This window comes from Musca autumnalis, unplaced genomic scaffold (assembly GCF_047663935.1).
Source record: "Musca autumnalis isolate F117 unplaced genomic scaffold, ASM4766393v1 scaffold_4, whole genome shotgun sequence".
NCBI lineage: Eukaryota > Metazoa > Arthropoda > Insecta > Diptera > Muscidae > Musca > Musca autumnalis.
In genome coordinates this window covers 61801263-61816899 of record NW_027411977.1, presented here as the reverse complement: position 1 = coordinate 61816899, position 15637 = coordinate 61801263, and the positions used below count along the sequence as shown (strand labels likewise).

Here is a 15637-nt window from a genome sequence, read left to right as displayed (position 1 = left end):
AGTGTAAATACCCTCTTTAGCCTAAAGGCTGAGGGTATAAAAACCTATGTAATGGTATGAAGAACTGGCGCTAAATTAATATTCTGACCTTTTAGTGCACTATCTAACGCATAGTCAAAAAAAAATTTGACTTTGTCGACCTGATTATTACTAAAGTGGTGTTTACACTAGCCCTCAATGTCAAATGACACGAAATAAAAACAATCCATATCTACCCACAAAGACAATGTAGATACGTAATTTCATTCCATTTTTGATGGTGTGGACGCAGTAAGTAAATGGCGTAAGGAAAATCCCTAATATTGCACACATTAGCGACTACACAACGATGGAAAATTTCATGTCATATGACATTGATTTACCCCATTACTTACTTACTTACTTAGCTGGCCCATTACAGAACATTTGTTCCATAGACCGAACTAAGAAAAGATCTCCAATTCTCTCTGTTTCGTGCTTCGCTTTTTGGAATACCGCGCCTTTTCATCTCTTCATCCACTTGTTTGCTCATCTAAGCTTAGGTCTGCCAATTCTGCGTGCACCGTCATGTGGCACGTATTTATACGCCTTTTTAGAGCGGTTCATCATCGCTCATTCTTATGATATGGCCTAGCCAACGCAATCGTTGCATCTCGATACGTTTAACTATATTGATGTCGTTGTATAGCAGATACAGCTCGTGGTTCATACGACGTCGATATTCACCGTCAACGCAAATCGGCCCGTAGATCTTTCGAAGAATTTTTCTCCCAAACACGCCAACCACTGTCTTATCTACTTGCGCAAGTACCCAGGCTTCGGAACCGTATATCACCACGGGTAGTGGTGTTATTTTTGTTTGCCAAGTTGTGGCATTGTTTTTAAATTGCATACTTAAACCATAATAGCATCTGTTGGCCAATATAATTCTTCTTTTTATTTCACAACTGATGTTGTTTGTTGTGTTTACGGCGGTGCCGAGGTATACGAAGTCTTTTACTACCACAAAATTATAGGAACCAACGTCAACAGTTGGTCCGATCACAATGGAAGCATTGCGCGTCGACACCATCAACTTGGTCTTCTCGCGTTTACCGCCAGACCCACTTTAGCAGATTCTCCTTCGACCTTCATAAAGGTATCGGTTACTTCTTTTACTGATCGTCCCATGATGTCTATATCATCAGCATAAGCAAGAAGCATGTGGCTATTGGTGTAGATTGTGCCATAACCTTTTCTAGCAGGATGTTGAAAACATCACACGAAAGGCTGTCTCCTTGCCTGAAACCTCTTTTGGTACAAAACTCTTCGGAGAGATTCTTTCCTATTTTAACTGAAGATCTTGTGTCAGTTAGAGTCATTTTGCAAAGCCTAATGAGCTTTGCGAGGATACCAAATTCAGACATTGCTTGGAATACCTTTGAACGTAGTGGGCTGTCGAAGGCTGCTTTATAATCGACAAAAAGGTGGTAGTTGTCGATCTACATCTCTTGGGTCTTCTCCAGGATTTGCCGCAGGGTAAATATCTGATCAATGGTGGACTTGCCAGGTCTAAAGCCGCATTGGTATGTTCCAATTATTTCGTTGACCATTGGCTTTAGTCGTTCGCACAATATCCCTGACACTATCTTGTAGGCGATAGGGAGAAGACTTATGCCCCTATAGTTGGAGCAGAAAGTCTTATCTCCTTTCTTATGGACGCGACACAGGATGCTCAGGTTCTAATCGTTGGGTACGCGTTCTTCCTGCCAGATGGAGATAACTAGCTGATGCATACACCTTATCAGCCTGTCGCCCTTCGGTTTTAAACAGCTCGGCTGGTAGGCCATCAGCTCCTGCTGCCTTATTATTCTTCAGCCGGTTTATTGCTGTCTTTACCTCATCTTGGCTGGGTGGTATACTTTCAATACCATCTTCTGGGATTGGATCTGTGGTATCTTCGTCGACTTCGCTACTATTGGATACCAATAGTTTGGAAAAATGATCTTTCCATATCCTTAGCACACTATCTGTGTCAGTTACCAGATTACCTTGCTGGTCTCTACAGGAGGATGTGTCAGTTCCAAAGCCATCAGTTGGATGGTAGAATTTTCGGACGGATCTCTCTCTTTTTCCTGCAGAAAAGACGTTTCTCCTCTCTCATTTTCTCCCGATACCTCTCTCGTGCGCTACTCGTTGCTACTGATTGTAAAGTAGCCCTATATGCCGCATTTTTCTCTTCGATAGCAGCACGACCCTCCTTGTCATACCATGGATTCCTTGATGGAGGTCTCTGGTATTCAAGTACTGATTTTGCGGCTGTTTGCATGGAGTGGGCAATGTTTTCCCATTGTCCTGATATGTTATCGGGACGAGGAGTGCTTTGATTAGGCAGATGGGCCAGTTGAGTGGAATATGCTGTAGCTATCTGTTGTGATTGCAGCTTACCGATGTCCAACTTCCGTGTTGTGTCTGTTCGCACTTTGTTTGCTACGTTTAATGTGGTACGTAGCTTTGCTGCAACAAGGTAGTGGTCCGAGTCAATGTTTGCACCTCGGAACTATCGTACATCCAACACGCTTGATGCATATCTTCCATCTATCACAACGTGATCAATTTGATTTCTTGTTCTTTGATCGACAGCCAGGTGCCCTTATGAAAATCAAGATGCTTAAATCTGGTACTGCAAACTACCATGTTTCTTGCAGCTGCAAAGTCTATAAGTCTCACACCATTGTTAGATGTTTCACTGTGGAGGCTGAATTTCCCGACTGCTGGGGCAATGATATTCTCCTTTCCAATTTTGGCATTAAAATCGCCTAGTATAATTTTAATGTCATGGGCAGGGCAACGGTCATAAGTTTCTTCTAAGCGCTCGTAAAACATATCTTTGGTCTGTTCGTCATTGTCTTCAGTGCGAGCATATGCGCAAATAAAGCTGATGTTGAAGAATTTTGCTTTTAATCGAATTGCGGCGAGTCTTTCATTCACTGGGATGAAGCTGGGGACCAGATGTTTTAACCTCCGACCAACTACAAATCCGCAACCAAACTCATGCTTTGTGTCATGGCAGCTATAATACAGTGCGTCACCTTTAGGTGTTGTTGTGACGCCTTTCCCATTCCATCGTATTTCCTGTATGGCAGTAATGTCGGCCTTGTACTTTTCAAGTACATCTGCCAATGCGTTAACTGCGCCTTCTTTATAAAGAGTGCGAACATTCCAGGTGCAGATTCGCAGATCATGGTCCTTAAAACGTTTGCGGGGGTCGTCAACTTTTGAGGGATTTGTTTTTCTTTTCTTTCGTTTTTTCATAGTAGCCTGTTTTTTCTAGGGGAGGGTTACTAACCCGACGCCCAAACCTAAGGTTTTAACGTTCTTATGGGTGAACGCGCGGCACATTTTAGCTCACTACCTTTAACGGGTGCTAAAGGCAGTTACCCAGGTGTCAGCACGGGGAGGTCAGTGTCCACTTGAGATGAAAGAGCGGCCAATATAAATCCTGGGCTTTGCCATGTTAAAGCCGGTCAGGACCGTTCCTTGGTATCTTTCATCCCCTACATCACCCCATAGGACATTGATAGATAGTGTAACCTACCTCTAAGCTATTTTCCAGCATTTTACATCTTTTTATTTATATATTTAACCTTGAGTCTATGTTTTCAATTCTTGTCTTTATTTTCTTGTCTGATATTTTTACGGTCGTTTTATTAAATTGATTTTTTGTTATTTTATTTCTATTGTCATTGCAGATTGTCATTGTCAAGCGCCAGAAGACAACACCTATGAAAAGGAGGTGTTGAAAAGACGACAACAAGACCAAGAAGAAGAAGAAGCCGCCCAGCCAAGCGAAACGAAAAACGTTTATTGATATTTGATGCCATTTTTGTATGTGGACATTTGCCAAAGGAATATATTTTAGCAATGACATCATCAGCATCCCAGATAACGAATCACGGCGCAATATTCTGCAATAATCAAGTGACGAATACCATCAGATAATTTTTTCCCCAAACATTTCTTGAGGGCATCATCGTCGTCATCAGCTTGTGTGTAGAGGTCTCCGTTTGTGTGTTGGGAGGGTCAGCAGAAGTCACGTTGTGACCTCTGTGCTAGTGGTGAGCGTGTGTGTGAGAGACAACGTGAGCGAAAACAAAAGAAAAGAAGGAGGCCAATCCATTCATCAAGGTTTTGGAATGTAAATATTATCAATCAGTCACCACCCCAAACCTTAATTAAATTGAGCTTATGCTAAATAGCACACAAGGTTTACACGTCTGCAAGGCAAATAAAAAACAACAGAGAGGGAACTTATTTCTGCTTCCTTTCTTCCTCTACGACCAAATCTAAATCCAAAGATCATTATTGTCACAATTTACAAGCAAACGAAAAAAGGAATTGAAATACCTTTTCACAAGTCAACATCACAAAATTCATCACCCATTCGCCAAAGTTCCGTTTTTAAACTTTTGGTGACATTCTATCTATCTTCCGTTCTGTGCAATTGATACCAAATAAATTTTCGAAAAAAAATAAATACAAAAACCCAGCTCTAGATCAAATCTCAACAACGCTTCGAGCATATTCGAATAAAACGAATTAAAAGAAAGAAAAAAAGAAAGCAAATCCCTCCACAATCAACTCGAAGAATATCCTCATCTTTTTTTTCTACGAAACTTCTAGTGTGAACGAAGAAAAACAAAACGAAGCGGAACAGCAACAGAAAAAATCCCAAAAAAATCTTGACTGATAGTTTAATTAATTATTAAAAATCAACTTCTTTTCTGCTTTTGTATAACAAGGCCTTAAAGAAAAAGGCCAAATAAACAAACAAAAACAAAAGGAAAACATCCCGGAACACACCCTGAAGCAGGCCATATGCTGTATGAAACAACAATTACAAACGTCAAGCCTTTTTGAAACCAGTGATCTCTTCATTTTGTATTCTGACCCGTTTTCAGCGAATTAAAAAGAAACAACAACAACACCTTACAGCAATGCTTAAAACAACAACATCAACAACAACGTAACTGTAAACTTTAGCTACTTTTTTACACAACCTATAAGATAGCCAAAATCTAGTAACAACTACGTACTCCTTCCTTTCCCACTTGTCCTCCAAACTATCCTTTAGGCTTCTTTTCCTCTTTAAAGAAACAAACAAACGAAAAACAACAACAAAAAGCTAAGGAAAATCAACAGCATTTATAATCTATTACAACAATAATTAATAACAAGTGACAAAAACAACAACAAATTATTTTTACTTAAATAAATAAAAAAGAAATAAATTTTTTATTGACAACAAAACCACAAAAACTCAATAACCATAACCAACAACCACAAAAACAACAACAACAAGAACAACAATGGGGAACAAATGCTGTAGCAAACGCCAGGACCAAGAACTTGCCCTCGCCTATCCAACGGGTTATAAAAAATCCGATTATACCTTTGGTCAAACCCACATCAACAGCACTGGCGTAAAACACAACAATGGTGGCTCATTGGATTCCCGCTATACTCCAGATCCAAATCGGGTTCCATTGAAAATTGGTGCTAAAGGTGGTGTGGATATAATACGACCGCGTACAACACCGAGTAAGTATTGATTTCATATGGTTTTTGTTATTCACTACTCTTACCTGAAAACTCTCTGAACATTTTTTTTGGCAAAATTTCAAAACCAAATAATTAAAAAATACTTCAACATAATTCAATACTTCTTTGTTTTTGTTTTTTTATACTCTCTTCTGCCCAATGACCTTTGTTTGGTTTTCATTATAATCCAAAAAAAAAAAAAACTGCAACAACGAAAATAGCAACATAACCACAAAAAACTTCCTTTCATAAATCAACCATCAACAACCACCACTTTTTATCAACCCTCTCAGATTTGCTGTTGTTGTTTCTGTTGTTGTTTGCTTTCAATGCAGCAGCAGCAGCAACTAACCTTTTGTTTTGTTTTAATTTCCTTTTAATTGTTCAAGACCGAATATCACGTTTCAAAACCCTAATCAGCATAGCACATCATACCACCTAACACTTGATACCAACCACCCAAACAATTCAATACCAATCCGCCAGTCAGTCAGTCCAATAACCACACAAAATCTCAACAAACCATGCAGCCCACCCACTCACAATTCATTCAGACACTAACATTTTTAGTATGGATTTCCATTCGTATTCTGGAGGACAACGGATAAACAAAATGGGCGAATGACATTGTCAGTTGGAAATGCATTATGACGACAGACTGGCAGATAGACAGACAAACGGTTAGTAATCGAAAAGGCCGTTCGTTAATAACAATAGTGTGTAGAGCACAGTGAAAGAGAAACCAAAATCAACCAATTGGTTACAGTTTGCAGTGCAATGTCAGATTTTCCTTCTGCAGTTTTCTATTTCGAATACATTTTCGTTTCCAACACAGTGGGTGGAATTGAAATAAACAGGTCAGTTTAAACAAAACTTTAAATATATTCTGAATATTTTGCTTTTCAAAATAGTAGGCGATGTTTACCAAGGGGTAAATCATGGAAGACTAGTTTCAGATCTCGCCACAGATCTTCACCAGTTCCCTTATTTCTTGTTTTTCAATATAAAAAGTTTCTTGTTGAACAACAAGAAACAAGGGAACTGATGAAAATCTGTGGCGAGATCTGAAACTATAGTCAGTTTAAGACTGGTTCGAGGAAAGTTCTATAATTTTTACTGGAGGAAGTTCTTGTGGTTCTGATTGCAACTATATTCATTTTTCGTGGGCAAGTCCATACTTTCAGAGTTAAATTCTCTAAGCCCACCAACTGAAATGGCTGTTCTATACAGTTGCGGATCATCAACACGGTTTTCGGAAGCAACATAGTTCCACAACAGCACTGCACGAAATTTCCAACCAAAGGTCTCAACCAGAATAGAACTTGCCACAGAACACTAATGATAGCATCGGGCCTTACTTAACCATTTGATAGGTCATTCATACTAAGCTGTTCGAGGATGTCGAAAATACTACGATGGCTGACGTCTAGGCGTCAGTTGACATTTTTTTTGTTGGAAAGTTTGACAGTTTTTAGCCCGAAAATGTTCACAAACAAATTCCATTCTTTTTCCTAAGTAATTTTTTCAAGTCACTGTAAACAACTCAGCACACAGTCGTATGTGAAAATGTGCTGAAAATGTGCATCGATCATATTAAATCTTTGTGTGTCGATAAAGGACCATCCAGTAGCACTATGAAAAACTGGTCTAATAAATTCAGGTCGTGAGAGACGCCAAAATCGGCCTTTGTGCCAGAAAAAAAAATCAGCCGTGAGTGAACGGATAATGCAAGATCGCCATGTCATATACCATGAGATAGAGGCATCCTTGGGCATTTCTTCCACCAACTAACATTTGATATCGCATGAACACCTGACGCAAAAATTTACTTTTCTCGTTAAATGCAGCAAAATTGGACAATCGCTCAAAAACAATCCCACGGCAGCGGGTTCTTTCGTACCGGATTGACCCGGAACAACACAAAACCGGCCAGCGGCTGCCACCTCAGTGTGTACATGTTGGTATTTGTTTCGTTTTTCTGTATTGGGAGCAGCATATCCCGGAATGCCTGCTCCGAATTCTATTGGTCCGAGCCGGGACGGAGGAAAACCCAGCACCAATATATCTGTGCTCAGTTGGTCACATCCGCATCTTCACCCACATCCAACCTTCGGTGAGATGCAATAGATGTCAGGAGTGGGTGCACCAAAGGGGTTGCTCTGGACTCGTCCACGTGAGGGACTACGACAGGGACTATGTTGCTGCACGCTGCGTGAACACAGTCCCCAGTGAGTCGTCGTCGGATTACGAGACTCCCTCGTCGTCTGATTACGAAAATCCCCCGCAGTCCCCTCGACAACAACCGCACACGCAGCCTTAAACACTAGACGTTGTTGTCCCAATCCCCGAAAATGCACCCTTTTTGCAATTGAATTGCAATGGACTTCGAGGTGGGATCGAGGAGATAGTAGATTTTATGAGACGGAAGAACATCAAGGTCGCGACGGTGCAGGAAACCAAGCTGAACAACAACCACAGCTTAGAGCATTGTGATGGTTACAATGTTCTGAGGAAAGATAGCACCAGAAGTGGGGGATTGGCTTTCCTATTGCACCAGTCTGTCCAATACAGACCTATCTCGCTTGAGCCTGTCTCTAATGACCCGTACATGGAACGTATGGGGGTAGCAGTCAGGTGTGGAGCTGCCGAAATAGAGTTGCTGAATGTATACATCCCTCCGAGAAATAGCTGTATCCCTGATTAAAGGCCTGACATTAGCCTGCTCTTGCAAGGTCATAATCGTCTGGTCCTGGGGGATTTTAATGCGCATCATGAGATGTGGCATTCTGCCCTCGGAAATGACCAGAGAGGTACAGCGCTGGCTGAGCAGATTGATAGCTCAATGAGGACGCCCCTACCAGAATTAGAGGAGAGTGTCACAGTTCGCCTGACAGAACCATCGTGTCACCTGGTCTGACAAATGATGTTACCTGGAAATCCGTCATCTCCCTTGGATCAGACCATCTGCCCATCATTGTTTCCATTAGCAGACCACCCGACTTCACCTCTGAACGCCGCACGTTCGTCAATCATAAAAAAGCTGATTGGCCGAGTTTCAGAAAGTTCACCAATCACCGCTTCAGAGAATTGCCCAATCCTTCTGATGTTCGAGCGTTCCGGGACATCATCACTGCTGCAGCCGCTCGTCATATCCCTGCTGGGCGAATACCCGAAGTAAGACCAAATTTCCCAGCAGAGGCGACGAGATTACCAAATGAGCGTGATGAGTTTCGTCGTATCAACCCCAATGACCCCAGAGGCAGGGAGCTGACACTGGAAGTTAACAGGCTGGTTGCCGAGCATATGCGGAACAAATGGTTAACTCATCTGAAGAGCTGCAACATTGGAGCCGGTATAGGTGAACTGTTGGCAACGGTTAAGTCACTCTCGAACCCTGGAAGAAGGGAAGATAGGACCTCAGTCACGTTTGGCGACGTTACATTGACTGACCCGAAGAGGTGCGCAAGTAATTTCAATCGACAGTTTGTCGAGCATCCCGAGAGTGACAGGGCGAAGAGAAGAATATTACGTAGCATCAGATCTCTTCCTGCCGAGAATGAACCACCACAATTTACAATGGATGATGTTGCCAATGCCATCAGGAACGCTAAATTATCCAAAGCGTTGGGCCCTGATGGAATCTCCATGGTAATGTTGAAGCAGCTGGATGAGCCGGGAGTCGAGCTTCAGTCTTCAACTTGTCGCTAGCCACCCTCGTTGTTCCCGAAGTCTGGAAAATGGACAGGGTGGTCCCACTACGGAAGCCAGGCAAGGATGCCAGCAAAAGTGTATCGCACAGGCCGATTTCGCTTTTGTCGCCCGTAGAAAAGACACTTGAGGCCTTACTCCTCCCCAGTATCAGAAATAGCTAACAAGTAAGCAGCACAGCACGACAACAGCGCTGCACGCCATTACCACGTATATCTGTAAAGGACTCAACCAGAGACGGCCGCACGATAGAAAAGTGATGGTGGCGCTTGACTTATCAAAAGCCTTTGATACAGTCAGGCAGACAACCCTCCGGCCAAGCTTGAAACGTAGGATAGTCAATTATATGTGTGGACGCCACTCGTACGTGGAATTCAGGAATAAGAAGTCCAAACCCCGTAGAGTGAAACAGGGAGTTCCCCAAGGTGGGGTGATATCTCCGGAACTGTTTAACCTCTACCTCTCCTGTATTCCACCCCCTCCAGACGGCATTGAGATCGTGACGTATGCGGATGATTGCACGATCCTGGCGTCGGGTACCTATCCTGATGACATCTGTGAGAGACTGAACAACTATTTAACCGATCTTACCACCTGTTTCCATTCGAGGAATATGCAGATTTCCGCCACAAAATCTACAGCCTCTTTGTTCACCACATGGACAGCGCAGTTTGGATGTGAGTTGAATGTTGTGGTCGACGGTAGCAGAATTCCGACCACAAACTGCCCTAAAATTTTAGGGGTCACATTCGACACTACATTCACGTCGTGCGCACACGACAAGATGAAAAGTAGGAACAAGGTCCTCAAGTCCCTGGCCGGCAGCACTTGGTGTGCAGATAAAGAAACCTTGTTGGCCACGTATAACGCGATAGGTCGGTCTGTGGTAAACTATGCGGCTCCAGTCTGGTCCCCGAGATTGTGTGATACGAACTGGAAAAAGATTCAAACTTGGCAGAATGCCGCCCTGAGAACAGCGACAGGGTGCCTCCTCAAATCTTCAGTGGACCATCTACATGGGGAGGCAAAAATTCTTCCTGTAAAGCAACACAATGAGATGCTTTCGTTGCAGTACCTGCTTGGATGTTATCGTGTGAGCCATCCCAATCACCATCTGCATTTGATTTCAGCACATCAAGATAAAAGTCGTGGTCAACGGTTTTCGTCGCCAGAAGATGCTGTAAAAGCGTTCAAAACCATGTTTTGGAGGTGTCTCAATCGAAAAGATTCAAAAATTGGTTTGAGCCCTTGAAAAAGTTTATAAATCATCCTGGATACTACTTAAGAAAACAATCGAACTATTTTTTGAAGTTAAATATTCGCGTTTTCATTGTTAGGCCAGATTATCGTGCAGCCCTCGTACGCTACGGTCTTGTTTGAAAGGTTGCATCATCGTGTAGCTGATGATGTAATTCGAAATATTCCAGTTGTAATTCGTAATCTTTCATTTGTAATTCAATAATTTCATTTGTAATTCGAAACAACTCAATTGTTATTCGAGAATTCCATTTGTATTTCGAATAATTCCACTTGTAATTCGAATTATTCCATTTGTAATTCGAATTATTCTATTCGTAATTCGAATTATTTCATTTGTATTTCGAATTATTCTATTTGTAATTCGAATTATTTCATTTGTAATTCGAATAATTCTATTTGAAATACGAAACATTTTTTTTATATTTAGTTCTTCGAATTACAAATGAAATGTTTGGAATTACAAATGGAATAATTCGAATTATAAATGGAATTATTCTAATTACAATTGAAATGCTTCGAATAACAAATGGAATTCTCAAATTACAAACAAAAACGTTACGAATTACAAATGGAATTCTCGAATTACAACTAAAATGATTCGGATTACATTTGAAAAAGGTGTATACTCGTATGTGTGGTAGCCAATCATAGGTGTCATTCTGAAACAAGAATCGATGATATATCCGGAATTTTTAAAACTCTACCTTTCTACAATTCCATGCCCTCACGACGGCACTGTCCCTCCGTCAAGACCTACCATTGAGCGACCATTAAACGAGGAATATTGAAAATATCCGTCACTAAGTCAACAGCCGATTATTGAGATGAGGCTCTCACTGAGTATGGAGGTCGATTAGTCAACAATTATAATAATTATCACAGATGGGACAAGGGAGACTTCTTTCATATCAATGAGTGCACGCCGATTCACATTGGCTCAATGATAAGGGACCTACTTTTTATTGCCGAGTCCGAACGGCGTGTCTTACGACACCACTTGTAGAGAAGTTTTTTATGGCTTTAATACTCAGGAAATGCCGCCAGAATCACTGAGGGGGAATTTTGCCACCGTTGAAAATTTGATGTTGCTTGGCCTGGGATTCGAACCGCAGACCTTCTGAGTGCAAGGCGGACGTGCTAACCATTGCACCACGTTGGCCCCCATTAGTCAACAATTGCGTCCATTAATTACTCCAAAGTCCTGCAGGTCACATTCGATAATTTATATTTGTCGTCCGCGCTTGCTGCAGCTATATGCCAATACCGTGGCCGGTTCTATATATGTACATACCGGATTGACGTCCTAGGCAATTAGCATAGGAGTTCAGCGCTGGCCGTGCAAATATATAGCTTCAATTTTACCCGGTGATCCTACGAGGATAAGGGAGATACAACACCAGCTCACAGCTCGCAAGACATCACCATTGTGGAACCCGTTCTGATAAATGACGTGTCCTGGCACCAGCTCACAGCTCGCCAGGCATCACCATTGTGGAACTCGTTCTGATAAATGACGTGCCCTGGCATCTAGTCTGTTCTTTGGTTAATTTGTTTACAGACTACCCGACTTCATAACCTTGTATCGACGTTTTTTTCTCAACCATGGAAAAGCTGATTGACAAAGGTTCAGGTTCACCGCTTGAGAATGCTGCCCAATCCCTCAGATTTTGAAGACCCAAGAGTTAAGGAACTTACTCTTGAAATCAACAGGCTAGTAGGCTAGCACAATCGGAAAAAGTTGCTTGACCATCTGAAGCAATGCGACATTGGTGCTGGATTGAGTAAATTTTGGGCAACGGTTAATTTACTCTTGAATCCGGTGATGATAGAACGGCTGCTACTTTCAGATCCGAAGACGAAAGAGTTATTAAACGACAGTTTATAGAGGACACGGAGAGTGATAGGTGATAGAACCCTCTTAGCCGAAGTGATACCACCCAAAATGTACTATGAGCGATGTCATACGAAATGCACAAGCCGTTGGCTCACATGAAATCTCGGTGTAATGGTTAAGCAACTGGGTGAACCCGGAGTTATGTATTAACAAGTGCCCTCAATTCGTCTGAACCCATATAGCCTGGAAAGCTGGCAGGGTATTCCCGTTTTTCTATCTGAGGAATATGAACATATCCGGCGCTAAATTCACTGTCACTCTGACGGCTGAAGTGGGGCTCTCTCCGAAAATATGGGTCGATGATGTTCTTATTCCGATCACTAACTACCCCATGATATTTGGTGTATTGTTCGACGGCATGTTTAAGTCGTCCGCGCAAGCCACAACTATTTGCGACAAGTGGGAACAATGTTCTCAAGTCGCTGGCAGGCAGCATCTTGTTGACTTCTTCCAAAGCAATAGCCCGGTCTGTGGTAACCTAGGCACCAGTGCAAATGTTAGCGCTAAGCAGTGAAAGAATATTCAAATCTGTCAGAATGTGGTCCTGAGGACTGTAACAGAGTACCTTCTCACGACACTAGTGGACCATAAACCATGAGTGGTTTTAGCCCCGTGTTAAGATCCTGACGATGCACCCGCTTCAATTCAAATTGGGCACGAACGAACGGCAACATTACTTCTTATCTTTGACTTGCTAAATGAGAGCATCTAAGTTCGTCATGTCAGATAATTCGTCTATTTCACACTATAATTTATTGAGTTTGTCAAGGAAGAAGCAGAGCTGTGGCTGTGCTTGCGTCAAGTAAGTAGGTGAGAGGATTGAGAACTCCGTCTTGCTAGTTCACCAATTATCTTATTTCTCTCAATATTGCATAGTCCCAGTAACCTCTATGACAAGATCTATCTGTCTTCTGGTCTTTAAGTTCAAAATTGTGTTTATATTAATAGCCTCTAAAAACTTAAGTTTATTCTCCAAAAATTCTGTATCCCACTGTGAATATGAATAACTATGTATTTACTATTGACTGTCTATACAATCCATTACATCTGTTCGGTTAGGCCATAATTATTTTCCAGTAAATGAAGCCATTCAAAGGATAGACAGAGGAGACCTTACATAGTTTATTTTTCCTTTTTTCGGAATATTCCCAGTGTATGTGGGGTTTTTTTAGTGTCTGTGTTGTTGGTTTGCATTTATGATTAAAAATTCGGTTTTAAAGTTCTACAGCAATGTAGTAATTTTAATTATTTCTCTGTTTTGTCTATGTCTCGAGATTTGGATTTTTACGACCGAATTGCTTTTTGGGGATGTCTGACTGACTGGCTGGACGGTTGGTTAGCTACATACACATATGTATGGTATGTATGTAGTCTGTTATCTGTGAAAGAAGCTATGTAAGCCACATTATCAACAGCAGCAACAACACCAAGAATAACCATAACGAACACAAATATTGGCACCAAAATGAATGGTTTCCCATAAATCTTTATTTTCGTACAAGGTTCTCCTCGGGTACCGTTCGTTTTGTATTGGTTTACTCTGTTCTTGCCGCATATCTTGTTGTCCTTATTCTCTTTTGCCGGGTTTTTGTTTTTCTGCGTTTGGTGTTGCTATTGACTTTGATGTAGAAATGGAAATTGTATGAAGAAAAAAACCGCAAAATGAACATTTAGAGCGAGGACATTTTTAAGAGTTGTGTGGTGTTTAGTTAGTTAGTTTTTCAAGTACATATTAGGGTAGATTAGGTTATATATTGATGGGATAAAGAAACTTAAAAAAAAACATTGGTATTATCCACAATAAATTTCCAAATTGACCCGAAACCCTAGTGTTTCGGCCAGCGACTGCCAACCCATTATAAAACCTATGGTTCTATGAAGGTTTCTATGCTGCTACAACAACAATATATTTCAATAGCTCCGTCGAATTTATTTAGCGGTCTACACTAAAACATGTGTTTTGCAGTTAAACTCAGAATTGACTTTGGTTTTCAAGAATTCGGTAATCCAGAGTTCATTTCATACCGACACTTACAATGATGAACTAGCCGAATATGCGCCATTGTTGGTTGCATTTTTGGATCTCAAAATCTTTGATGTTGTTGTAGCAACGTAGAAATGTTCTTTCGTATATCGATTTCAGTTATCTGGTACTGGTTCCTCTGCAATGTGGACTGGCTGCGTCCTTAAGAAAATGGGGAGTGGGTTTAGCAGGGCACTTGAATAAATGCAGCGTATCGTGCGGTGCCAATATGAATTGAGGCAGCTGCATCGACCGGGTTTTAATTGGGCTAAACTCTTCGTGTTTGCCTTGACAGCTGGCGTTCTTCTGTTGCGATGGATGGGGGAGGGAATGGTGTCGGAGTACGAAATTCACACTGTGCCTTTGTACTGGCCCGCTGCATTGCATCAGTGTTAGTGCTATTCAGGCTTCCCTGATAGGCTCGATGATCTTGAGGTTCTCGCTTGTACCTTTGGACCTATTCCTCTAAATCATGAAGATATCTCCTGTTGAAGCTGACTATCAGATTTGAATTATCCACCATTGCGTAGCGCTAACATTTGCAGAACACACTTGCACCGCACAGTTTCTTATTCAGCAGCGAAAATGCTGCCGACGAGCAACTTGAGGACCTTGTTCCCAATTATAATCTTATCACAAAGAGCTTGAGCGGACGACATATACAGCCATCGATCAATATGATCAGGTGGTGAACAATGTGGCAGTAGATTTACCGTCGGATATTTTCATATAACTCAGATGGAAGAACTGCACCAAGTCAGCTATCTAGACATTCAACCTACCACATATGTTATCAACAATAGGATCCCACTCCAAGATCGTATGAAGGGAAAGAAGAAGCTCCCACTTTCACTTTACGTGGCTTCGATTAATTGTTCCTGAATTCCTCTTAGGGCTGGCGTCCACACATATAATTATTTATTGAACGTTTGAAACAGAGCTGGAGGGAAGTCTTGTTATGACGTTGAAAGCTTGCCATGGTTGAGGGTACCGAAAGCCTTCGAAAGGTGAAGAGACATCATGACTATTCGATCGCATGGCCTTTTTTGTTTCAATCCTCGACTGATATGTGTGAATATGGACCTGAGGATCTAGATGACATATAGATGGTCGAGGAGATCTAGATGACCTATAAATAGTCTTGAAGATATAGATGCCTTCTAAAGGTCTTCTGATGGCCTACAGAAGGAATT

General features: G+C 41.6%; 1 protein-coding gene across 5 annotated transcripts in view; it reads left to right on the top strand.

Moving 5' to 3' along the window:
• The window catches only part of Src64B (Tyrosine-protein kinase Src64B), a 255864-nt gene that overhangs the window by 224297 nt on the left and 15930 nt on the right, over nt 1–15637 (top strand). For all 5 annotated transcript variants that reach the window (XM_073983741.1, XM_073983744.1, XM_073983743.1 and 2 more), the window contains exon 4: nt 3711–5559. In XM_073983741.1, coding sequence (XP_073839842.1) covers nt 5328–5559 — 232 coding nt within the window. In that variant the 5' untranslated portion in view covers nt 3711–5327. The remainder of the gene's footprint in view (nt 1–3710; nt 5560–15637) is intronic.